Consider the following 26,570-nt stretch of genomic DNA (forward strand, 5'->3'; position numbering starts at 1 on the left):
CAACTCCTTTAATAACAATGCAAGCAATGCTGGTGAAACTATAGAGTGTCTGGCAGATTCATATACCTCCATCTCCACCGCTCTACTCCCCTCCATCCTTTACTATTATTAAATGCAAATGTTATGTCACCCACTTCACACAGAGATAAATCTGTTATTTCATGCATTACTGCGGAGAGCCTCACCACCACATCGTTCTCATTGCAGCACCAGTCACATTGTGTTAATTTACACCCCAGCCTTCCCCATTGATACGTTATCTTAAAACCATTTCCTTTCCTTGACTGGGAAATTGATTGAGTTTGAGATGCTACCACATATGAAACAGAAAAAGAGGCATACCTGCATGGCTTTCCTGAAAACAGGATTGTATGTAAATGATGTAGTATGGATATCAATCAACATGCAACAGCTTAGAGAGTCCCTTTAAATCATGCAAGACTAAACCAAGAGTGCAGTCGTTAACCGTAGGATTAAAACAGTTTAAAGCTTTCACACTTTCTAAAGAATACGTACGCCAAAATAAGATCCAAGTTGTAATAAACTGGAATGTTTTGAATGAAAGCACACACTGTAATTCAAATCCTGTTTTGGTTTAAATTACTATATCCTGCTCAAACTATGTAGATGTAAGCAAAGAACATAAAGAAGCACAAAAATGTATTGAACATTTAAAAAAAACTTTTAGTTTATTCTAAAAACAGTTTACATTTTTTAAGGATACATTGAAGTTAAAGGCATCACAATATATTTTCGAAATAATGTGCTGCACACATTGAGCTAAAGATTACAAACATTAGCTTACAGCTTTACAAAAACATGATATCGTACAAACGCTGGTGAGGGGCCCACCTGTAAATACTGTCCTGTACAATAGTGTACATCATTGACACCACATTCTTTTTATATTTCATATCATAATTCAAACTGTGGTAATTCTCCTGATATTCTTGGAGTTTTCCTCTGATAGACACACCTGCGGTGGTCCCATATTGTGTAGAGACAGGCTGCTGGAGGACACCACATCAGGGACCTGGGACACACAAACCATTACATTTAGGTTTTAGGGACAATACATCAGCACTGTAGATTGACAACAAGCAGAGATTCCTGTCCTGAAACCTTTCTCCTACAGCAGCAGTGACACTGGGGATACGCAGACGTATCGGAGGACGACTGGAGGACAACTATTGCCTTAAAGTCCTCAAACTGTCTTCCACCTTTAGTCCCTCCAGACTATACGGCAATCCTATTACCGAACTCATTACTTCAAAGACAGTGAATCAGAACTGAACTTGTGAACTCAACACAGAGCCGCTCTACATCAGACGTAATTGGGAAAAGAGGCCACGTGCACCAGCACAGAAGGGGAACACTTGTCCCTCCTTCCTTCATTGTTACATACCAGAACAAATCACAAGATATCAATGACAGAATATATTCATAGCAATATCTATTCAATATAAATCTATTCCTCGATTACAAGAAAGGTAGAAAAAAGTTCAGTTTAGTCCACGCCAGCATGTACACCTTGAGATCATCCCATTATTGAAATACTACAACATGATGATGATGACGATGTCGATGATGATGGCGCCACATTAGTGCCCTGTAAGCTGAAAGAATATAGTGCTGTAAGCTGAAAGAATATAGTGCTGATGACATTGTGTGGCGCTGTGCCAGAAAGCATGTTACTCCACATCCCTGTCTAACGTCTAGCTGTCTAATGGGAGAACAGGGGAGCTGCAACAGCACAGCAGTTTGTTCTTGTTCCCATCAACATGGGAGGATGTGGCAGAAACTCCAGCTGCAGAGTGAATGGCTGCATTATTCAGTTACAGTCTCTCTCTCTCTCTCTCTCTCTCTCTCTCTCTCGCTCTCTCTCGCTCTCTTTGCCCTCCCACCTTCTCTTTCTCTATCTTACCTTGTGAAAGCTGACAAGGTCCTCCTGCCTACGAGTTTCCACGATTAACTCATTGTTAACTGCATCTGCAGGGTGAAAAACAGCAGTTTAGCCTGATCTGACCTCGCAGTCCCTCTGACCAGCTACGGCCCACTTTGTACTTAAAGCTGACCTCGGCAAAAATAGAAAGAATCGGGTGATTTAGTGGCTCGTGGGTCTATTATGTTTACCAAATTGAGACAGCGTCCTGAATTAAACTCTTATCTTTTGTTTTTGTCTCAATTTGAAAAATATAAATATGCAAATATACAACAGCCAGCTCTGACTGAAATGGTTGGTCTTGCATGTGTACTTAATATTACAGCTCACCAGTTTGCAAACCATGCTGAACGGTTTAAGGAATTTCAGTCGATCTATTTCTATTACTCCAGACACCCGCTGGCTTCTTTACATTTCTGTAGAACATGAATATCCATTAACAGACTCTGGAATCGTGCTTAAATTGCGTAATCCATCACAGTGAACATCAAGCGTTTTTGTCAAAGTTACATTATTGTTATGGAGCATCAATCTGCGACAAAATGTCATTACAGGGTGATCATAATCTAACTTTGACAAAAGAATGACTTTATGTTAAATGTGATGAATTACACAACTCGTGCAACTTTTTAAGAATAGACGTAAACATACTGCAAAGGTTTTTTAATGTGACTGTTGCAGTAGAGTCGTACAGTTATCATGGTGAACTGTGTGTCGCTCTCTCACCTGTGAGGCCCTCGCTCGAATATCCCAGGTTCACCTTCCCTCCTGTCTGCTCAGCAACCGAGCGTCTCCCGCTCACCGATTGGTCGGACCTGCAAATGCCCAAATGAATGTCCAATGGAAAAAGATAACCTTTAGAGAGGCTGTGCTGTTGTGAACAGACAATCTTTCTTTTCTCACAAAGCTGCAGTATATATCAGGGGCCTCTGCATTGTTTTCATCATAAAATGCTTTGACAGATTAAAAAATGAACGTCATCATCTTTCAGGGCGTTTTATGAGACCTCGCCGACGTGCTCCACTCTCACAATGTGCCCAATGGGGAAGTTATAACGTGTGTTTCAGCCGCATGGAAGATCCTGACAACAGTGATGCGTAAATATATCTGCTTCTTAAATGAGCTAACAACAATTTGATTCTTAATTAAGTTGTTGCAAAATGTAATGACTATTTAATGCATCTAATTCATGTCTCCAATTTTCTTTTATAATGAGAAACAATGAAAGCCCATTCGTTCTCAGAAATAAGTTGCCCGTATTAATAGAGATTGCTGAGACTTCATATTCGCTTATGCAAAGTATAAATGGAGCTCAATACAGCCGGGACTCCTTCGCAGATTATTGGCAGCTACTTTCTCCTCAAGTCAATCACTTTTACATGATCTTAAAGTTGTGTTTATTGGTTTGGAAAGTGGAGGAAATCCAAGGTTTTCGTTGTTTGAAAATAGCCTCATAAAGCAAAAGGTGTCTAGGAAAAAATAGCTCTTAAATCTTACCTTATTGCCTCCTGTAGGCTCGGTTCTGAAAGAAAATGAGGCATTATGTTTACAGAATTATTATGAGCTGTCAGCTAAAAACTGTATTATCCTCACTGCCTTGACCACAGAGCCATTGTGCTTGCTCACCACAACAGTGTGAAAGCTGTAAATGTCCCGCCGTTTATTAGCTCTGGAGTCTGCACTAATATCATAGCCTCCAGTCAGTTTGCTGTTCAACGGTGAAAGCTGGAGCTGAGTGTTAATGAGTTTTGTAATACCGCTTCATGGTTGTCTTTGCCAAAGGTCCTCCTGACCACGGCGGAAACACAACAATATAACAGTGGTGCAGATGGCGCTTGCCTCAGGAGACGTATAAACTGCTCCTTTATACAGGGAAAGAAATTGCCTTCGTCATTATATTTGAAATCCCTGCTGTCACGCTGGCCAAAGTCTTTGAGGGTGACTACATTAGATCCCTTCTATTTTCCCCCAAATTACAAAGCATACATTACTCCCCATTGAGGTGGATTACTCAAAAAAGAGCTTAGTGGCTTGGAGCCATGCCACATCCTCTAACATGTGAAACATCCTCACAAAGTTAATTTAACTTATTTTGCTCCATAAAAGCCGCGAAGACGAGGGTGAAGACGGTATCACGCGTTTCAGGTATAGAGAATCGGCTGCCGGAGGAGAAAAGGTCACACCTGCTTCGTGATAATCCCTTAGCTCTAAACCATAGCCGTGATTTGCAATAGTCCACAATCAGTCAGGGGGATTACGCTGACTTCTAAATGAGTGACTTAGGGCCTCTTTTTGTTATCGCGCACAAACAGGCCTCCTCCGGCTCCGCGTGCTATAGAACAACGATCCCCTCGCCGATGGCACTGCAGAAGCATCTCCGCAACATCCCTCTCTCCCGGACAGACTTTTTACAACATCACACCACTTTACCTCCACCAACTTGCCGAAGCGTCGAAGTCTCTGAGGTGACACAGATTCTAGGCCGGGTTTTGAGCTCTAAAAGAGTTGCAGTAAATCTGTCTCACTGTGTGGTGGTTTGAAACCCTTATTGCTGAGCCATGCAATTCAGTAATGCCTTAGTCACCTTTAGACTTTACAAATAAACAAAATAATCAACATGTATGTCTTCAAGGAGTAGTTCAACATTTTGGAAATTATGTTCAGGGGCTTTTTTTGCAGAGAGTTAAATGAGAAGAGTAACGCCACTCTAGCAATTAATTAGCTTAGCTTAGCAGTTAGCCTGGCTTTATCTGAAGGAAACAACGCCCCTTAAGCTTACTGACTAACATTTATTGATTAATCGGTACAAAAACCTTGGCGTAAAAAAGGACAAATGAGTTACAATATGTGAAATAGTGAGTTTTGGAGGTGCTAGTATTCTAAACCACCTTTCCCACTGGACAAAAAAACCCCACTAACACCTCCTAACAACCAGCTTTTGTCTTTAGTGGCCTGCCCTGGTGTCTTTTCCTGAACCAGAGAGTATTTCACTGGTGTTTCTGAGCGAGAGTAGCTGCGACTTCGGTGTGTGACTCAACTACGTCATGGCAGGAGTATTGCCGAGGCATTCGGTCCGTTCTGAAAGGGCATGTTTTGAACAGGCGCCTCACTAGTTTATTTAACTCTACAGAACAAGCTGTGTCCAAAGGCTTCATGTCAAACATACTGACTCATTTGGCAGGAACTAGGTGTGAGTCAGGACCTTATGTTCCCCAAGGTACGACCTCTGCCAGTGTACCAACAGCGGTAATCCTCTTCACACACAGGTTGATAGCTTGTCCAGAGACGCCACATTAAACAACTGTCAACTCATCTGCATATCTCAACGGACAGGGTTATGATATAAACCCAGGACTGGAACATGGTCCCTTTATTTATCCAAGAGAGACTCAATGCAGTTACCTATTTTTTTGTAACCTATTTTCCTACAACATCCTGTAACACGTTCATTAAATCATGCACCAGTAGAGTAAAGACCACCAGTCCATTAAAGGAGAAATACTGTTTCCTGGCTGGTGTTTGATAGAAGACATTATTGAAAGTGCAATTGCACAAAGTTGAAACTTGACAGCCGTGGCCGGAGGCATTATGTTTTGGGGTTGTCCATCTAGTTGTACGTTCGTCCTATTTGTGCAAATACAATATCTCTGGAACGCCTTGAGGGAAGTTGTTACGTTATTAGAATTTGGTGGTCAAAGGCCACTGTTTGCACATAAAACACTTTTTGGCCATAATTCAAGAATTCATATGCCAATTATGAAAATGTCCACACACTGGCTTACAGGATAAAATGATGAAGTGATGACATTTTGGACAGACGCAGATGTAAAGTGCAAATTCTAGTTTCATCCCCAAAGAAGAGGAGGACAGATATGTACGTTAAAGCAGAAAGAAACATGCAACTTAATTTCAGTTGGACTTAGAAAAGCTACTCGGTAAAGTGACTGTAATTGGGGCGACAGATGTATCTTCGCACTGTTTAGCTGGTGAGACGTCTCGCTCAGGCTCACCCCTGCAGTGTTTATCCAGGGTGAGCATTAATAGTCCTTCCTCCTGACGATTTGTCCCAGTTTTTCTGGGATTTACACCTCCAACCCTGCAGTCATACAGTCCACTTACTTATCTAACATTCCTGCTGTTGCTGTCTTCTGAGAAGAAAAGCTTTTTGCGCTGACAACTAATGTTCTGCCATTGTCACAAAATATATGCCGTGTCCTTGGTGAAGGCCAGCGCGGGGCAGTGCCGAGTCACAGCGCGCAACCGCCCATCTTCTTCATTATCCTTTAATCACAGTTTCTGGACTGGAAAAGTGGAGGGGGAGGTGACGTTTTTTTTTCTCTTCTCACCTAAAGCAATTCAAGAAAGAGAAAAGTGCATACTTGCTTGTCTCCTTCGCCTGTGCCAGAGGACGGTGCAGATGCAGAGCAGGAGGAGCAGCAGAAGAGCAGAGAGGGAGGCCGTGAGTGCCAGAGGGAGCGTGCAGTCATCTTCCTCCTGCAGCACCTCTGCCACTGAGGAGAAAAAGGTCACGTCGGTGTTTCGCTAAAGAAACGACGAAGCGGCGTTGTTACCTTGCAATTCAATTACAGATTTGCAGACACAGTGTAAAGAGTGCTGTGTTCAATCTCCTGTTTTAATATGCCGTAGCGTGCGTGAGGGTGTTTGCCTTTGTGGATCTCAAGAAAATACTACAAATGGAACATTACTACGATAATTGTAGTATTTGTATTCTGGGCCTTAGAGAGGTTTGCTCTTGTGATGCAAACTCATGCAGTGTTGATCTGGCGGCTCTTTTCTCTTTTTCCCTCTCCTCTTCAATATTAATGCTCAGTGATGATTCACAGGCGTCCCAAAAAGAGAAAGGAACAGGGGGAAAAAGAAAGGACAAAGAGAGAGAAGGAATACTAGGACAGAACAAAGCACGACGGCGGCGTCCTCTCACCCACTGTCAGACGGACGCTGCTCTTCAGTGGTGTGAGGAGGGCAGACACGGAGGCCAGACAAGCCACATGAGAGCTCTTCACTGCCGTAACGCTGAGGTTGCTGGTTACAGTGAAGAGGCTCTTCCCTGACTCTTCACTGCTGATGTTGTATTCATCCTGGTTCACCTCCACGCCAATCCCCAGAGAGAGAGATAATTAGTTTTGCAGTTATTATGTAAATAATCAAAACAGAGCTGTATTTAAAGAAACAGTACAAATGTTAAAGCATATATTTTTTTCTTCTTGTGATGCAGCCGACGCCGTGACCATGTCTGTTTTTAAACGCCTAACTCTTTGGAGATGACGGATCTGTTTTAGATCTGTTCAGCCAATAAAACGCTCAATTCAGTGGCAGATCAGTGTGACTGTAGTTCACATCCACACCAGTGTAATGAAGCTCATTTGGTTTATGGTACTTAGCACCAAAAAATTAAACTTGAGACAATTATCGTTCCAGATACGATGGTATGATTATCTGTAGACTTTGTTTGGACCCTTTAAAAGCAGTGCAGTTGTCAAACTGACAGTCTGACATCGATCTAGAGTTTTTAGGCCACTTTCTCCCAACAGAAAGCCTCAAAATAATAATTCACCTGCAAATACACTCCATTAGAGACTCTACTGATTTTTAATGGATACTTGTGGTTTTGAGCTCAAATGATCACAAAGAGGATTGTGAATTTGGTCAGAAACAAAAGAATCCCTTCTTTGCCTATTGTATAAACCAAAATGAGTGCATTGTACTGTATTGGGATTATGGCTGATAAAACCGTTTTTTCTTGTGTTTTGAGTGCCCAGTCATTCCTATGTGTCTAAATGAAGAGTTGCAATGCTACACCTTGAGCTTGATGAGTGTTCTAAATTACCATAGTGAGAAGGTTGTATGCACTTACCTTTTTGTCATTCACCTGCCATTGCAAAGTGGGTGGAGGGTACCATCCTGCTGCTTGGCATTCATACAGGACCGACTGACCCTTAAAAGCCAACTTGTCGTCCCCAATGACTTTCACGCTGCCTTTTTCTGCAATCACAATCACAAACCCTTTTTTTCTCTTCTTCTTATTTATGTACTTATGTATATTCCTGTACATGCATGAGTGTGAGTAAGTTTATGAATATCAACGCCGGGCAGGAATCCATGAATCTCTGTTGAAATGCACATTGTTGCATTCACGCGTCTGCACCCAAAGGTGAGCATCACCTCTCCAGTTCTCCCGCTCATATACAAAAGACGGATTTCATTCGTCCCGGGCGGTTGATCGCGTGTCTCAAAGTCTCAATTGCCTGACGGATCCATCATCTCTTTTCCCCTTCATCTCCTTCCCTGCCAGCCAAATAAGCCACTTAAGGCCCTGGGAGATATACAGTATCTCATACGTGAAGTCCATTGTCTGGCAGAATGAAAGGCGGCGAATGCAACAGACGATTGCCACCGACAGAAAGATAATTACAGAAGCTTCGATGCTTTGTGTATGCGAATGACACGTCTGTGTTGATTTAAATTCAAATCCTCAGCTGGTTTGGTACGCTTTATTGGCTCTCCCTTTTCCCATGGGGCTTTCATTTGATGCCTGATTTTGTGTCATAAACATCGTACCGTCCCATTCTGACAGAGTGGACTCTGGCCGCTCTTTCAGAATCTCTGCGCCATTGAATAAAGGTTGGCGAGGAACCAGCAGCCTCATTTGCACTGACTGATGAGGGGCTCCGGGCGATCACGGCAGATTGGTACATCTGAATAGAGAAAGGGACGACATCAGCACTCAACCAAAGCTCCAATTTAAGTGATCCCTGAAATAAGGTTTCATAAGGTTGGTTAATCACTGTAGGGGAAATCTGAAGACGTGTGAGGCAGGGAGCCGTCAGCTAACTCTAATTCCAGTGATTTTTCAGCAGGGGTCCTCAGAGGGGAAATTACTGAGGGCAGCATTTAAACACTTTACATGTCTGTCACATTGCTGTGTATGCGCATGAATTTTGTCTTTCATTAAAAAAAGAATCATACAACACATGCACCGTATACGTGTGGGTGTGACTTTATTCCAAAGAGGACGGCGCTTCTACTCTTCTACTGTTCACTCTCCTCCTCTGATTTACATAGAAGACTTTTCTGCAGCTCTAGCCTTCACTGCAGACCTACTCAACAGTGCATGCAACTGTATTGATTTTCTCAAGTGAGAGGCGTGTGTGTGTGTGTGTGTGTGTGTGTGTAAGCAGAGAAGGACCAGCGAGAAGAAGCAGGAGTGTGTTGTCATATTTACATCATCTTCATGCTGGACAATTAAAGTGTGTGTGTGTGTATGTGGGGGGGGGGGGGGGGGGTGATAGCATACGTCGTCCAGGCCGCGGTGGATTTGTGGCTCCTGTCCAACAGTATATTTGAAGCTGCAGTACACAAATCACGGGCAGAGTTGCTGACTGTTAACTGGGCGTGCCAGGATGCACAATTAATTCAAAGTCTGTGTCAGGCCATAGTGATCCTCTGCATCCAGACCAGAGGGTCTGATTCACCATGCACTACTGTTAATGGCTGCATGTGTCAGTGGGGATTTGTGGCACTGGCAGCAACAGAGGCTCTCTCCGTAATATATCGGAGGCGATGGGTCATTGGTTTTGTATCCTCTCGCCTTTTTACAGAGAGGATGTTTCCGTGCTGATTTTATTTTAGCTGAGTTCTCGGTTCAGTTTGTGCGTACTGCAGATGCAAATAAGCTGAACGATGAGGTCAAGCACAGGTCCAAGCAGGTCTTGAGGCTTTGTATTCCGTAATAAGTTGTCTAGTTTGAGGCGTGCCGCCTCCGTGTGAGCTAAAACTGTGAATATCATCGAGTGGTCAATATCGTCCCAGAGATGCGTGTGTCAATAATCTTCTGAAATGTGTCATTTTTCATCAAGCAGTCTTTGAACTTGAAACGGCCGTACAAAACTTTGATCCTTCTTTTTGATTAAATGTCAAAATTGAAATATCCTTCTTTGCCCTCCCTCCCCCAAAAAAAGCCCGGCTGTCCTCCCTTCAGCAAAAAGGAAAACAACTGCTTCACCTTTCCTGACCTCCCCACAAATCCTAATCATTTTTTTTTACCGTCCCTAATTCATGTGGAAATGAAAATGTTCGTGAATGGTACGGCCAATTTAAGTGAATCTGCTCTAACTTGCTTGTTTAGACCTTTTTTTGTCTTTCAATCAGGTCAAAATGCTGCAATGCTCTTCAGCGTGAGTCATCAACCTCATCGGAACTGCAGAGAACTACTTACAAAGTCCTGACTCTTAGGAGAGGAGGGGAGATCGGCCTGTAAATCCTGCTCTGCTGCCGGGTCTGACTGGCATGGAGTCCGGTGCTTTTCCTCCTGGTATTTATATCTTAGGGCCAATCAATTCCCGTCAACCGACACCATCCACACTGTCATCAACAATGTCACAGAGACCATCAAACATGCCTGGGCACCTGTACCCCACCACACAGGCCCAGATGTTATTGATACACACCGTGATTGATCACTGAGGCGCTTGTTCAGCTGCTTTTACAGAAAACTTTCATCCTTAAATCCCCACTTCAAGAAATGTAAAACAAAAGCACTTAATTAGGATGAGCGCCTTGAATGCTGAGGCAAAATACCACGTTTTTGGTCTCTGACTCTTTGTGTTCTGTCTGCAGAATCAATGCAGCTGTACAACTTTAATGTAGTCCCTTCATTTACCTCCTTTTTACATGGTGCTTTTTGCCTTGTCGAGGTTAAATTCAGTGTGTTTCTGCACTCTCTCGCGCTGCAATAGTTGTATTTGAGACTTGCCATCTGCTTGGTTTCCTTCACTGCTTTGCGTGTGTGTGTGTGTGTGTGTGTGTGTGTGCGTGTACAAGACTCTAGTTTGCAAGAATGTGAGTTCTGGCTGCACAGAAAGCCTTTGAAATTCTCTGCAACCGAAATAAACAGTTCCTTGCTGCCTTCCTGTTACAGTGAATCACACACACATGCGTACACATGCATGTTGCGCCTCCTCTGAGTCTCTCTCTCTCTCACACACACACACACACATACGGACATACAGACCTTGTACAAACAGGCTTGCTGTTTTCCTATCAATGCCCTGGAGGTCACAGGTCACTGGTCCCTGGTCGTGCCTCTCTGTGCTCTTCAGGACAAACACCCAGCTGTCTCCATGTGAGACGGGGCTCGTCTCGGCCGTCACATTCGGATTGACGGAGGGCAGGAGACCAGTATCCTTGGCGATGGTGAGAACCGCTGTGCCGTTCAGCAGCCACACCATAACAGTCCACCGGGTGTTGGAGGCACTGCAGGTAAACCGGGCCTCCTCTCCTCGCAGGACGGTTAGTGTTTGAGGCGACAGCTTCATCCGACCTGCGACTACTGACAACCAAAGAGAGACAGACAAAAAACACATTAGTCCTTCCATGTTGAGCTGAGTATGAAACATATCGATCACCAGAGCAACACTGACTAACGCTGCTGCTAACGTACTTGAACGAAGTAGTCTGGCATGTTGAGAAATGCGCTTATTTGCTTTCTTGTTGAGAGTTGGATGAAAAGATGGATACCACTCTCAAGTATGTAGCTATGGAGCAAGTAGCCAGTTAGCTTAGCTTAGCACAAAGACTGGAAAACGTGACAAAGTCCCAAAAGTGACAACATCTAAAGCTCAGTACTTAATGCACCTTGTTTGTTAATAAGTCCAGTGGTATTAAAAAGCAATGTTCGGCCATTCATAATTAAGAAGCTGGCTTTGCAAACTCACTGTTGACCTCATCAGAAAATCACTCGTAGTCGGGAAACACAGATCTATATTCTGAACATAAACAGTTTAACAACAGACAAAGGCTACAGTTCTCTTGAGTGACATTAACACGTGAATGCAATTTTAGCAGGATAGGAAACATTGTTATACTACAGCATTATTTATGCAATGCAAACTGATTCCTTCAAAAATGATCTCAAACCACATCAAATGAATGCAATGCGCACATACAGTTAGATTACATTTGTACAGAAATAACAAGTAACACGTTATTGGAGAAGTTATCACAGATTATTTGAGAAGAGACCTTGAATTGTATAGTCGGGGGGATGAATTGAAGATTGGTTTAGTAAAGGAAACCCATACATATGGTGGAGAATCAGTGAGCCGTAAGTAGAGGCAATCGCTCAGTTTGCTCAAAGAACACAAAAACTATAGCGGAGCCATAGTGTGTCACTTTCAAACACATTTCCCGTAACAATTAGGACATGGCGAGAGCGAGAAAAAAGGAAAGAGAGAAAGCCTTTGAGGAATAAAGAGACAAAGAAAGAGAATGAAACAACTCCTTAAAACGGTTTCTTCTTTCTTGGTGATTTAGACGGGTGCATGAATGAGAGCAAGTAGGATTTAGGGAAGAATTACGATCAAAAGTAGGAGAGTGTAAATTAATCTGTAGCTGTTGGCAAAATGCCACTGCATCATTCTGCAGGTTACACATTTTAACACGCAGAGAACCCTACAGAGTTTGATAAAGCCTGCAGAATCCTAAATTAAGCATCCGTTTAGGACATTAGGCCTGAGAAATATCGAGGCCAGCCTTTATGGCTTTTTCTTTTCATTGCAATTAGAGAATGGCAGTCTAATGAGCGTCATGTATGCATGCTCCTATTGGGACCATGAACCAGTAACTCTTAAGCCCCCTGACCACGGTCTTCATCTGACTGTTAACTTAGATAGGCAGCTGTGGACAGGTCTTGTAAATTAGCATTTCGTTACCAACACTATACTCATCGCCTCTGGTCTGTGGTGTAAATGTGTGTTACAATTCTAATGCTACTGTGATGTCCATATCAAATTAACTGAACATGTTTTTTTTTAAGAAAAGTAATTATAAAGGATAGGTAATTAGGCCTTCTAATTAGATTGTGGGTTTTAGCTGAATGATGCTGCTACTAAGCACACCACAGCACTGAATGTGGCCGTTAGTACAACCACATCACTGGCCCTTTGTGACACAGCTCTACTCAAACAAGCGGCTGTGTTTGTTTGGAGCTGCACCGAACTCTCACCTTGAATCCTGCATGAAAGCAGGAGCACGAACAGGTAAAAGATGTCCATGTTTAATCCGTCGATCCAGTTAATCCATTGTTCGATGCTGAATGGACCGGAGACAAAAGGGATTGAATTATTTCCCAACAGAGGAAGACGGTTGATCACAATCTCAAGTCTTCAGCCATGCTAGTAACGAGGCTTCAGGGGTGGGTTTGTCTTTCTGTTAGTCCACAGCTCTGGTCCAGACTGAAGTGTCTGAACTATGGGATAGATTGCCATGAAATTTGGTCACATATCCATGTAACTCAGAGGGTGAATGGTTCTTTCACATCAGCTTCAGCTGTACTCGTGTTTACTGCTAATTAGTATCTCTTTGAGCTGCTAGCATGGCTGTAGTCTTGTTTAAAGAAAGCCTTTAAAATATAAAACGTATATTCATATCCTACATCTTCTATAAAAGACAAGAGGACTTTTCCATTGCAATCAAATATTTGAAGTTCTTCCTGGAAATAAAATTAAATACAGTTCAGAAAGATTTGGTTTTATTTTGTTAAATTAATTATTATTTTATTCCGTCTTAGCTTAACTCATCCTTGTGCATTCATGTCATTTAAACAATAACTCAGTATTTGCTGACATCAAAAGAAAGCAGTGAAATAAAGTCTAACCTGAAGAGTTAAACGAAGTTTCAGTAAAATAAGTAATAGAATTGAGGTCGTCGTAGTTCAGTAATTAATTTGTTATGGGAACGTCCTGCTGTGAGATCTGTGATAAAAAGTTTTAGATGTTGATCTTTTCTTTTCTCTTACTGTATGCATAACACATTTATATATTGTATATGTTGTATATGAGAAGTGAATAAAAAATGTTAACTATTTAAAAAGTTAGCGAACATTTTTTGTATACAACATGATCCTCTGTTTACTATTTCCTAGTTTCTATGACCACTGGTGGTAGTAATAATCATAATAATAATATTTATAAAGTTAATTAAACAATGCTTTACATAGTTTGGATTGGGCCGATGTGATCTTGTCTTCTAGTATTTGTTGAAAGCCGAGCAGCTGTATTTTGTACTAGCTGAAGGCTTGACATAGTTTTTGGCTTAACCCTGAATACAACAAATTAATTAATTAAGTTGGGACATTTGTGGACAGAGATACTTTGTAGGATGAAAAAGAATGATTAGAGATTTGTTTCCATTTAGCTGGAGATGGTTTTGAGGTATCCAGCACTTTATCTCTGACAGAAAAGATAATACAAAGAAGAAAGTTACTTTAATAGGACTTTAAAGTTACTCCATGGAATGAACTCTCTGATCATTTTACAACAAATCATATTTTAGTAAAAGTAAAATAGTTAAATTGAATTCAGGTCAGAGTATGTTTACTTATTTAGACACAAAGTTAACCAGTCAAATCACTGAGATCTTGTATATAAAAAACCTGCAACGCTGCACCTGTGTCTCAGCCATTTCTTTCACTCGCAGCATAAAGCAGCACCGACTGAGTGAAGTTCAAGTTGAACAGTAAATAACAATAAACACCGCTGTGTTTATCTGACTCACCTCAGTTTGGTGTCTGTGGATAAGCGGTAAGTGTCCCACGCGGTCGAAACATGTCAACAATGCTGCACCTGCCTCACTCTTGGTGCTCAGCCATGTCACCCAAAATCTGTCCTGTTAAATATTACCAAACTCAGTGCGAACTTTGCCCCGAGCTGCACTGATGTAAATATAGAGTGACTCAGAGTGCAAACAATACCCCTTGTAAGTCCCCAGTTCCCAGGGGGCCATAGCCCTCCGCCCTCTTCAAATGATTGGCTGTGGACACGCTGGATGATGTAGCCTTATGGTAAACATGAGAGATGTACAGTGTGAAATTCTCAGTGTGCTTTGAGAACTTTTAGCCATGCTGGATGGCAATGTCAGTCTGTCAGGTTGGTCCAGACTGAAATATCTCAACAACATTCATGTTCCCCAGGAGATGAATCCTAATGACTTTATTGCCTCTAATGCAACTACGAGTTTCCTTTTTTGGCTTTTAGTGAAATATTCTAATGAGCCGGAATGTGACATCTGAATGGCTTGTTGAATCACATGTTTTCTGATACAGGCAGCCCACAAGTTTACAGTTTATGGGTTGGTAGGCACTTCAGATACCCAAATGAATGTGTACAAGCACTAAAAAGTTAGTTTTTCGTGATACGTTCCCTTTAAGCCTCAACTACGTTTTGGTTAGGGCTAATTTTAGCAAATGTTAGCATGCTATCAGCTGAAATAAGATGTTGAACAAGGTAAACATTATACCTGCTACACATCAGCACGTTAGCGTTAGCATGCAGCCTCACACGGTTGCTAGCATAGCTGTAGACCCTTTGTCTTGTTTTAAGAACTTTTGGCTGGTAAGGCCTTTTAATGTGTTTTTTTAATTTTGTAAATGAGGAACACAGATTTGCCAACACCAGTGATCAGCTTGTTTCTTTAATTAAACATAATAAATTCCTTCGTACTGCAGTGGTTAGATGACAGCCTATTGTACCCTGCTGACAGCTCTTACATTGTATTGTAAAGTACTTACAATGCCTCGCCAAATATATATTTCTCTGGTATCGTATTTCCTCTTTGGATGAGGCATTTGCTGTATCTTCCTGTTTGCCCCCTGCGCTACTCACCATGCACAATGGTCCATTGATCTATAAATATGTCAACAAAAGAAATAGAACCACTGGGGTTTCTTTCTATACCAGTCTACTTTATTGCATTTTCCATTGCATCCAAGACGTAGTCACATGTTTCACTCTTCATTCAACAAAGTGCATTGATTAGACAGCCGTATTGGCAGAAGTAATTGTAGTGGTATGTGCGTAGTCTTTTCTCATGTGGCCATTAGAAGTCTTAGTTTGCATTTATACATTCACTTGGTGGAGGGAGTCAACAAGGCACGACATTGGTAAAACCGCTGAACACACAAGAGAGTGAGTAAGAACCTTTGAATCTGAAGTAGGCCACGGTAATATTTTTTGAAAAGGTCACTGTCTGTGTTAGAAAACGAGACTTTCTCAAAGAAAAACATGAGAAATATGTTTGAGTCTAACAAAATAACTGTTTTGCATTTTACAAAAGCTACTCATTAAAAACAAACTGACACCACTAGGCTACTCATTTTCAGTACAGTCTCTAAATGCAAAATATAAAAATTAAGTCAACATTGCAGTCAAAAGGGAAGAGGGTGGGGGGGGGGCAAATGTGGGTTTGGACTCTTCATTTCGGATTGGCGCCTTCAAGCACATGACCGACAGTTTCCAGTGGGGTCCAGTGTGGCCTTGGGGAGAGGTGGAGGGGTTCAAGCATCATGGGGTCAGGGAGAGACGTAACGGGAGGCTCCTTCAGGCTGAAACACAAGGCCAACAGGAAACAAACATAAAAAATAAAAAAAAAACGAGGTCACACATTTCCCAGTAGACAGTCTGCGGTGGCTGAGACAGCCACCACCACCGCTACGCCTGTGCCACCCAGCGTGCCCGCTCCTCCGGAGGCACATCTGAAGCTCACTTAGCAGCTTCCTCTAATAAGGCGTGACAGGGGCTCGCAGGGGTTGGGAGACAGCTGAGGGACACGAGCGTCGCCCGTTCCTCCAAAAGCTTGCTCTGTGGCCCATAATGCAGCGGGGTCATAGATGCCTGACATGCACAGAGGGACTAAAAGACATGCTTTGAAGATTAGGATTATTATTATCATCATTACCATCATCATCATCATCATCGCTGCCTCAGAGGAACAAAAAAAAAAAAGAGGAATTGTGGGATGTTTTTGTTGTGGCTCCAGATGATCCCCAGGCATTCTGTGTGCTCACTGAAGCCGTCTGCAGATGGAGCCAGTAGTGGCAGTCCCTTGTAAATAAGCTGCTGCATTATTTAGTTTCTTCTGACTGAACACCTCAAAGTGCAAGTCAATGGAAAAACCAAAAGGCAACACAATGCAAACACCAAGGTGAAGCAAGGGGAACGTCAGCGTTAGCATGAGATTTATGCATCCCATATGTGAAAGGCAAGACACTACAGCGCTGCTTCATAGGCACAGTATACAATGTAGATAAAGCAGAGAGGTTTGAGTAATCGCCTGCTATTATTCGGCGGCCTTTGATTTGATAGCGGGGTCAAAGAGGCACATAAAAGCAAAACACAGTTTAATTAATCTGGTTACATAAAATGGCAAATTTTTCCTCTTCGGGACCTATTCATGCTGTGGTGTAATGTTTGCTATTAATTCACATAATGTGTTACTGCCCTCCAGTGGTAAAGCACAAGCACTGACACAAAGCAGTGGAGAAAGTGTAGTGTTTCACCTGGAGAGTAGCAAGTCGGCATCAACAAGGTCATCTGGCTTCAACTACTCGGCCTCTTCCTCCTGTGAAAAAGAAAGAGTCACGTATGAATAACAAATAGAAAAAAAGAGAAAGATGACAGAAGTAGAAAACTCTCAAGAATGTGTCAAAAGCTGTGTTTTGAATTGCTTTCTGTAGAAATGTTATGTGATTATAGCATCGGAAAGTTTGCACAAATTGGTGCTTGTTGTGTCAGCAATTCCTCTCAGTGACCCGGGTCGGATCCAGCGAGTGAGTGGGGCTTTAAGCTTAGTGGATTTAAGCTCAGTTTGTTGCACAAATAAAAGCAACGCTGTTCCTCCGACAGATGGTATAAAATAAAAGCTAAAAGCTTCTCTTCTCCCTTATTGCTCTCCTAAAATCAGTGATTACTGGGTCTGAATAATCAAGATGCCCTGTTAAAGTGTATTTGTGTCCCACACAGAACCACCCTCTTAATAAGAGCGAAACAAGACTTTCTGCAGGGATTTCAAGCACAGGAAGCAGTTCAGATGTAAAAAAAAGAATGGATTCAACTTGTTGCTGTAGTACTACCTGTGTTTCTTCCAAGTCTTCTTCTTCTTCCTTTGACGTGTTGAAAAAAAGAAAGACAGAAGACAGGGGTTGTGTGAAGCCACGGCCCCGAATGACAGCGAGGTGAGAGGACTTGACGTGTTAGTGTTTGTAGGGAGGGTGGGTTAAAAGTGGAGGAGTAACCCGAGAGAGGTGCGGCCCGTGGCAACGACGGCGGGGACGAGAGAGAAAGGGAGCTAATGACCCACAGAGTTCAGTTTATCCTGGGATGACCTAAGTGAGACAAGAGTGGTGCTTAAGACGGCGCACCATACAAGATGAGTGCCAAACGCCATCACACAAACAGATCTATGACACCTGGAAACAAACCAGGCAGCAGTTTATAGCCCAGTGGGTCATCTAATGTAACTCAATATATTTGTGTTTTTTTTTGTTAGTGTTGCAAAAACAACAAGATGTGCTCCATCTCATCCTCTTTGGAACTCGTCGCATCCACTTTGTTTCAAAGCACTCTTGGCAAAAAGAAACAAAAGGTATGAATTCTTCTTCTTCTTCAAAAAAAGAGAGAATAAGACATGTCCCTCTGTCAGGTCAGAGTGTCCCCTCTCCATGCAACCAAACATTTCCACGTTATGCTCGTGTGCAAACAGGCAGGGTTGAACAACACATCAAAACTCTCCACCTGTTCTCAAGGCATCAAAACAAAAAGAAGTAAAGACGTCTTGGCAGACTCCCGAGAAAGTTGCCTGAGTAAATGTTCTTTAATGCTACTGTGTGGTCAGATGCCATCTTGAAGTAATGCTCATCTGTGAAAATCACAGCTGAGTCACTTGTGTGCACTTGACTTTGTGACACACTGTTGTCTTGCGGTCAGCTCATGCATCAAAATCCAAATATGATTCACACAATGCAAAAACAGTATATTTACCTCTTGTACTTCAGCCTCTTCTTCTTCCTACGGAAGATGAAAGCGCGTAGTGTTTAGTAATTAAATGTCACACAGAAGGAAAGAAGATCAACGTAATTTGTGGTCTGTATATAGACTCGCATTTTTGTTACCACACTAAATCCACCATCGATTTAATTAACATTTTGTCATATCTCTCATGCTGCACACCATCAGGCATCTCCATGTAAAAATAACCGACAAATCCATGCAGCAACACAGAGAGAGAGAGAGACTAAATAAAGAGGGAGGACAGTTTAAACCCTACATTTTATACAGCCTTAAAAAAAAACAGAACTCCACAAACAACAACAGAAACAACCTCACGGCCTTGTTTGTCTTGCTCCTGCAAGAGAAGTGGGACAACAACAGATGGAGAGGTAGCGAGGAAAGAAGGCGAAGCAAAGCAGTGAAGCATACGTGACAGGAGATCAGGCAGAGGCTGGAATGTCTCAGAGAGGCGGAGCTCTTTTCACACACAGCACATCAAACAAACGGACATTTTAGGATCTGGATTTTTGTTTGTTGTTTTTTAATCCTGGGATCTGGTTAAATCCGGATTCTCGAGGGAAGTTAACCCAGAGTTAAAAGCAATACTGTGAGAAAAGTCGCAGAGTTGTTCACAAACGAGTCTTAACCAAGGAACTTGCAAGCCTGCCCTTTATAGCTGAAAACTGTCAGTGTGAGAGACAATGTGTGATCGAACGCATAGGTCTGGTTTTCAGGAGTGTGTGGTGCTCAATGTAGCCGGACGTCTTCCTATATGTGCAACAAAAAGATGACTATTCTCTCATCTGGAGAGCATGAGGACGCTTTTTAGAGAGGTTTTTAGGAAGTAAAAGTGTGTGGGTTAAAAACAGGACTTCAAAAAAAGGGTGAGAGATATGTCTCCACCAGACCCAAGAAGAGATGACATCGCTGTGTGTAAGTGCATGCTCAGATGTGTGTGTGTGCTTGAGCTCGTGTGAATGCAAACAGGGATGCAGAAGAACTTTGAGAACATACTGTAAATTCATTGCACACTCGAATGCAGTATCAAACTAATGACATATATAAGTAAAGGGACTTTATATTAGTCAGTATATTGCAGTATTACCTTTCTAAAAAATGACTCTTGTATTGGATAGGTTCTTATGACAAGCACTGGAGGTCATACTTTCAATCGTCACTGCATTTGTGAGCGGAAACAATACACACTTGAGGTTGCGAGCAAAACCTCTTAGTATGGCCAACAGTGTTGTCCTAAATCTCAGTCTACTAGTTATCTAGTGAAAGAGAACATTTGATGGAATGCTTGATGGATAGGAAGTTGATGAAGGAAGCGATAAAAGGAAACTGAGGAAGGATTGGGGCAGGTTAAAGAAACATCACGTGAATCTACCTCAAGCTGCCGAAGCTCTTCTTCCTCCTAGAAGTAAATAACAGATAGCAGGTCAGCCGGCTGTGTGGGGGAGCAAAAGAGCACCACAGGCATGCGCTATAGAAAAGTCCTCTGACTTAAAATGGAAACTACGTGGGGATGGTTGAGGTTGTCAGGAGGCAGCTACAGAAACTGGGAAGAAATGAGGAACGAGATGTTAGCAGAAAAGAGATGGGAAACAAATGGGAGTAGAGTGATGGAGAGAGAGAGAGAAGATAGGAGGGGAAAGAAAGAAAGGTGAAGCACACTAAAGAGTGTACAGATGAGTGGGAACAGCAGACCAAGCCCATCCCATCCCAACCCAACCCAACCGGAGCAGCCTTCCCTGATCTGTGCACCAGATCAGGGACGATCAGACGCAGACAGAAACGATCGCCGACGCACAGTTACCTCTGACTGCAAATCCTCTTCCTCCTGGAGGGAGCAAACCAAGAGATGGACAAAAGGGCAAAGAGGGGGGTCAAAGGCCGTACGGTGCGTGCATGAGGAACAAGACTGCTGCAGGACTTCTGAAACTGATGCATCTAAGTGAATGTGAGTGTTTTAGAGTCAGTCGATTTGCAATGGACCAGAACACAAGCTGAAGAGACGTGCCAGTTCTTACATGCAGCTACCTGAAGAAGAAGGTGGAGACTGTGTGTGTGTGTAGCTTTAATTAAAAATGGCAATAAGAACTCAATAAACCTCACAGCATATAAATGTGTAACGGTAAAAGACCAAACTGTGTAGTTAAAGTGGAATGTAGCATTTTTTAAATGCTGACATGCCGCATAATAGTAGGTCAATGTTGAGTTAAATCAACTATAAATGCCAAAATGTCTTCTTTGTATATTTTTCATAGTGGTGTGAGGCTGTTTCAAACTTTGTTTGATGATCATGACATGCATTCTCAACACCAGAGTCTGGCAAACAGCGGCTGAACTGAAGGTATTAAGTTTAAGGCATTCAAATGCTTGTGCACAGTCCAAGTGGTGCGTGAATTTAAAAAAATACCCACTATCCTTGTACAGACAATGGGAGAGTATCCACTAAAACCTGAGTGTTGTACAGTAATTTACAGTCAGAGTGGGTCATTTTAAAATCGAAGGAGAAACTCTCACGAATAGAAATTCTCTATTTGAGGTTCTTAAAACCGACGGTAAACAAAAAATCTGCCCACATTTTTTTTTTTTAACAATATCATTAATCCAGCTCTGGCGTGAGATTTAAAACAAGTCAATAGACACCCGACAAGTTCAGCTCATGTTAGCAATCATTATTTTCAGATCTCCAGAAGCAGACATCGGTGTTTGTAAACTCTTGATAAACCTACCTGTTCCTCTTCCTCCTCCTCTGCTTGGGCCTGCTGACAGAAGAGATAAGATAGTATTAGTGATGTCAGACTGTGCTTACATGTACGGACTGATGCCCCACACACAGAACACATACTGCATATTATTCACACGAAAAACACAACAGCATCCACAGAGCAGGCTCATTGAACCGGAGACGTGGGGTGTTTGTGGGACCCTACTGACAGACTTGGACCAGGACGGTTAATAGTGATCGGAGATGTGCAGTGAAATGTGGGATGGAAGACAAGTGGAAACAACGTCGTCAGCAAAATACAAAGACACATCGAGGAAAATAAAAAAAGAAATGGACAAAAGGTTGCAGGAATACAACAGTGAAACGGTTAAATGAGTGGTGCTGAACAAGAACGGTGAAGAGGAAAATCCTGAAGAGGGACTTGACAAGGGGATGCAGTACGAGGAGGACAGGCACTCAAAAAGGAGGCAAAGCCTTAATAAGGAAGAAAAGGACATTAAAGGGACAGTCGAGATGCTGAGGGAAGGAAAAACAGAGCATTCCAGGAATGATGGGAAGGTGGAGGAAAGACATTGCATTCAAAACATTAAAGGGACGGAGGGAGAGGCAAAACTACGGGAGGTTGGATTGCAGTTGAGTGGCAATTACTGTGTCTTCTGTGACCTCGTCTGTTTCTTCCACTGCCTCCTCCTCCTCCTCCTCCTCGTAGTCTGCGGGGGCCTCGTCTCCTTCCGTGACTTCCTCCTCTGCTACCTCCTCGTCACCCTCACCTTCCTCCTCCTCCTCCTCGTCGGCTGCCTGCTCCTCCTCCTCTCCGTGTGCATTCCCATTTCGCGCCTCCACCGGAACCTCCTTTTTTTGTGAGGTGAGAACAACAACAAACTGGTGATTGAGGAAAACAAGCAACTTGAAATATTAATGGCATAGTTGTTCAGGCACTGGTTCATCAGCTGGAGAGGTTCAGAAGCTGAAATGGTCGGAGTTAGTCAATCCTGGGAATAAAGCAGAGGAGGGGTAGAAGTGGCAGCGGTTAAAAGAACCAAAAGTTGGCTATGATGCATCATGAATTGAAGAAAGCCTCTTTGTCACATGTGAGAATCAGTCATTGCCTTAAAGGAATAGTTAGACAACAGTCAGACTATTACAGAATAAACTAACTAGATATAATGAGTTCATCTGAGAGCTTTTTAGGTCTTTGGACAGAGCCAAGCTAGCTGTTTCCACCTGTCTCCAGTCTTTGTGCTAAGCTATGCTAACCGGCTGTAGCTTAACATTTATCTTACAGACATGAGAGAGGGCCAAAATGTTGACCGGTAAAAGCACAGGGCCAACCGCACTCCTGCTGGAAAGAAAATGCACCTGAAATGAACTCTGTGCTTTGTCCCTGCAGAACAGAATTATACACTGTGGGATCAAAAGAAACGACATACAATCTTCTTTAGTTACTTTAAATCACAGAGTAGAACATTATTGGGGTAAAATCTTGCTTTTAAGGAACGTTTGCTTGTATCTTGGACTTACATTACTTAAATAGTATTCCATTTTAAAGATGGTTAACGCAGAATATAGATTTAAATGTAGAAAGTGAATGACGTAGGTTCTTTGGTATCTTCAGATCTGGGCTAGTGTCCAAATTAAATTGTAGATATATGAAAACTGGAATTACTACTAGTCATAATTCGGTTACAGATTGTAGATATCTGTAGTGAGAAACCCTTCTACACATGAATGGCAAAAGCAGTTTGAATCGTACTAGTCAAAATGTAATTACAGATATCTAAAATTAGGTTTTGAGCAGTCAAAATATAGTTAGAGCTCTGACTCGGCACAATGGCATTGCAGATACTGTGGTGAAACAGAGCACCAGCAGGGATTTTCATTTGGGAGGAAAGTGACTGGAGGTATGAAGAACACAACATGCTTTTAAGTACGCATTGAACAAAACCACAATAGTGAAACAAAACATCACATTTTACAATGCAAATCAACTGTAGGGACATGACGCTTCACACCTCTGTGGCAGTCCGGACACAGTGACGCAGCGATGTGACAACTCAGTGTGTCGTGTTATTGACAAATACAATTCTCTCTCATGCAGAACACCAGAAGATTAGTCAGTTGTGATGACTCGGACAGAGAGGAAGTCAAGAGTCTGTTCGAGTCGACAAGTATGGAGAGAAGTTACGCTGGGTGGAGAGGAAAAGTTGAGACACGGTGAAAAAGGAAACACGAGGGGGGGAAACAAAAGTAGCGGCGGCATTACTATTGATTCATCAAGGCTCTCCTCGGCATTAGTTTCCTCAGCGTGGGTCCCGTTCTCCACAATGAGCGCCTTGTTGGCCTGCTCTGCTTCCTGAGTCAATAAAAAATGATCAGCTTCAACAAAAGTGTGTCAAACAAAAGCGGGGCTTGAACTGTTTAGATCACCAGTCAATATGTCCACTCTATCAATTTCAACACGTTTAAGGTTACATTTATGCTTCATCGGTTACAGTCCCTATGAGTTTTGTTATAGGCATCAAGATCTGACAACATGATTATGTACGTTACGTTGTTCTTCACAGTATTTTGGACTCTGTAGTATTGCTTTAAAATGCTTGTGCAGCATTCTGGATCTGGTTTAAATGAGTTCTGCTGTTTTATAATCCCATGTGGGCTGTATGCGGGATGTATGCATGACATGGTAATAAAGAAACATCATCATATATAATGGTGTCTGATGTTCATTTCAAGCCCTGTGCACGCTTTAAAGTTGTTTAATTAGAAACTATTTTGATATTCTGTGATTTATCAAGCACAAATGCCAAATATATCACCGCAGATTCATTATGTTTCTGTCTTGGACTGTTAGTTTGACAGGAAATGTAATAGAAAGGCATCATTATGGGCTCTGGGATACAGTGATGGTGTCTATTTTTCACAGATCTGTTGATTGCACAGGTTTAATGCTTCTAATGAGATTTTTGCCAAATTGCCTAAATTGTATCGTTCTAGTACTTAAAATCCTAAAGGAACATCTTTCTCTGACAGATGTCACATACTATCTACTACAAACAGCTGCTGACGTATTGCACAAAGACACATTTTGTTCCACTAACTTTAAACCTGCTTTTAAAAAAACAATAAGCTCTTTGGTTAAATAGAAAAAAAACACTGTCGCTGCTGTCCCAATACAGCAGATCTACAGTCTGGCGTAGGGGCGAATGAAATTATTTTATTTAGAAGAAAATAGTTCCAACCTTTGACCCTGGAGGAGGAGGCAGCCCCAGGAAGGCATACACCATGTTGTCCTCCTTGGCGTCGAAGAACGTCTCATAATCCTGCAATAAAAACAAAAGAGAACGTTGTTTAACAACTCACTGCATCTTCCATTCCCACTTCCTCATCATGCAGGTCTGTGCAGTTACAAATCCAGTAAATCCCTGTTTCTGTGTAGGCCTACATACCCCACAGTAGCCCTCCTCGTTGAAGATCTGAGGGGGCAGCGGGATGCCGTTGGAGGGCTTCTTCTCCTCGGGGACGTTCTGCCTCATCCACATGCGGTTCTCCTCGTTGCAGGCGATGTCCAGCGGAGCGTAGTCCACTTTGAGAGACTCCAGGAAGCCGACCACATCTTGCTGCTTCTTCTTGATCTGGGAGGCAGGAGAACGAATAGTAATCTGCGTTAAGAAAATCAGCACTGATTGCACAGCGTGTGGGGGGAAAAGGGCTGTAATATTGTAATATTTCACTTTAAAGATTGTAAATTGCAGCATTTTTTGTGTTTAATAAGTGTGCACCACCTTTCCCCGTTCCCGTGTCCTACCAAACATATAAATTAGGACTTGAGCAATTACTAACTATTTTGATATTTGATTAGTTGTTGAAGTTATTTATCGAGCACAAATGCCAAATATATCGCTGCAGATTGAATATATTTGTATTTTGGACTGTTAGTGTGACAGGAAATGTAACATGAAGATATCATTTTAGTGTCCTGGGATAAAGTGAGGGTCTATTTTTCACTATTTTCTAACAAATTAGAATGAGATCTGAATTGTGTAAGACACAAAGTGGACTAGATTCAGTCGTAACACTTCTAAACACAGTGTGGGGACCTTGCAACTCTCCCAGTGTACGCTGCAAGGAAGACAGACAAACAGACATACAAACAAAAATCTACTCAAGAGGACAAAACCAAACTTTTACTGCTGTGAGACAAACACTGTTGGCCAGCTGGGCCACCAGGCCATCAAACTGCTTATTTAGCTTTGCCAAAAGTAGCACCAGAAGATATATTCAGCCCTCTCTGCTGTGGTCATCACACATAGTGTTTAAACAAGGTACATCTGATCACAAATACTACGATAAAGGCTGTTAGTGAGGGTCACAATGAAAGCGTCTCGAGACATGAAAAACTTTGGGAGCCCCTGTTCTTAGAAAGAGCTGCATGTGAATCACATAATAATAGCATTGAACCGCTGCAGAGGGACTCAATACTAAGCGTCCATCATTTACGTATATGCGAAAATCACAAGCAAGTGACATTCATGTCGAAGGTTTAGCGCTGTGTGAGAGAAAGTCCTGCTCGGTTTAAAGAAGTATCTTCAACCGGAGGAAAGTTGATAAGAACACTTACCGCGGTGGATCCCGACGAAGAGGCGAGGAATACTTTGATAACCATGTTTGTTGCAATATGTTTTAGTGGAGTAGGCTATTCAACAAGTAGGCTCTTAAAGGAGCAGGCGGCCTCCTCTATTATTAGAGCTCACCCAGGACGGGGGACATAGCAGCGAGATCACACACACACACACACACACACACACACACACACACACACACACACACACACACACACACACACACACACACACACTACTGCGGCTATTTTAGGTCTCTGGGCTCCATTAACGCTGGATTGGCCGGTTGGCCCCTAGGGGCGCAGCGCCACACAGACTGATTGGCAACTTCAGCTGTCTGTCGGCGCAGGGGACAGTGAAGCTGGTCCTCAGCTCGTTACTGAGTGCATATATGGACAGAAATAGCTCTGACCAGCACTATAGGCTGTCCC

General features: G+C 42.5%; 2 protein-coding genes across 5 annotated transcripts; both read right to left on the reverse strand.

Annotated features, from left to right (window-relative positions):
• Positions 1 to 669: 669 nt before the first annotated feature.
• Positions 670 to 13,044, reverse strand: igsf5b (immunoglobulin superfamily, member 5b). Its single transcript, XM_079166106.1, has 9 exons — positions 12,966 to 13,044; positions 10,974 to 11,291; positions 7,818 to 7,945; positions 6,885 to 7,050; positions 6,322 to 6,453; positions 3,440 to 3,464; positions 2,669 to 2,757; positions 1,925 to 1,989; positions 670 to 1,033 (listed from the first exon to the last, which is right to left on the reverse strand). The coding sequence occupies exons 1-9, from the start codon at positions 13,012 to 13,014 to the stop codon at positions 923 to 925; spliced, it is 1,083 nt and encodes a 360-aa protein (XP_079022232.1). The 5' UTR covers positions 13,015 to 13,044; the 3' UTR covers positions 670 to 922.
• A 2,524-nt stretch (positions 13,045 to 15,568) lies between these two features.
• On the reverse strand, positions 15,569 to 26,276 carry sh3bgr (SH3 domain binding glutamate-rich protein). 4 transcript variants are annotated; one of them, XM_079166160.1, is made up of 9 exons: positions 26,139 to 26,276; positions 24,967 to 25,152; positions 24,760 to 24,840; positions 23,784 to 23,873; positions 22,169 to 22,372; positions 21,525 to 21,554; positions 18,775 to 18,801; positions 17,295 to 17,356; positions 15,569 to 16,340 (listed from the first exon to the last, which is right to left on the reverse strand). In XM_079166160.1, exons 1-8 carry the CDS (start codon positions 26,181 to 26,183, stop codon positions 17,339 to 17,341), a joined length of 681 nt encoding a protein of 226 aa, XP_079022286.1. In that variant the 5' UTR covers positions 26,184 to 26,276; the 3' UTR covers positions 15,569 to 16,340; positions 17,295 to 17,338. The 4 variants fall into 4 exon arrangements, with proteins under 4 accessions (XP_079022286.1, XP_079022287.1, XP_079022285.1 ...); XM_079166161.1 differs by having other exon boundaries at positions 15,570 to 16,340; positions 22,184 to 22,372; XM_079166159.1 differs by having other exon boundaries at positions 15,571 to 16,340; positions 21,525 to 21,557.
• Positions 26,277 to 26,570: the final 294 nt, after the last annotated feature.

The sequence above is a fragment of the Pholis gunnellus genome (assembly GCF_910591455.1).
Source record: "Pholis gunnellus genome assembly, chromosome: 9".
NCBI lineage: Eukaryota > Metazoa > Chordata > Actinopteri > Perciformes > Pholidae > Pholis > Pholis gunnellus.

Bases quoted from the DNA above. Each gene is read 5' to 3' on its own strand.
- igsf5b (XM_079166106.1), bottom strand. From the start codon at position 13,014: ATGGACATCTTTTACCTGTTCGTGCTCCTGCTTTCATGCAGGATTCAA. The intron at 7,051-7,817 runs GTAAGTGCATAC...ATTGGCGTGGAG, and splicing joins GGCAGGTGAATGACAAAAAG to GTGAACCAGGATGAATACAA. The intron at 1,034-1,924 runs GTAAGATAGAGA...TGTGTGTCCCAG, and splicing joins ACCTTGTCAGCTTTCACAAG to GTCCCTGATGTGGTGTCCTC.
- sh3bgr (XM_079166159.1), bottom strand. From the start codon at position 26,183: ATGGTTATCAAAGTATTCCTCGCCTCTTCGTCGGGATCCACCGCG. The intron at 25,153-26,138 runs GTAAGTGTTCTT...CCTGCCTCCCAG, and splicing joins CTTCGTCGGGATCCACCGCG to ATCAAGAAGAAGCAGCAAGA. The intron at 24,841-24,966 runs GTATGTAGGCCT...TTTTTATTGCAG, and splicing joins ACGAGGAGGGCTACTGTGGG to GATTATGAGACGTTCTTCGA.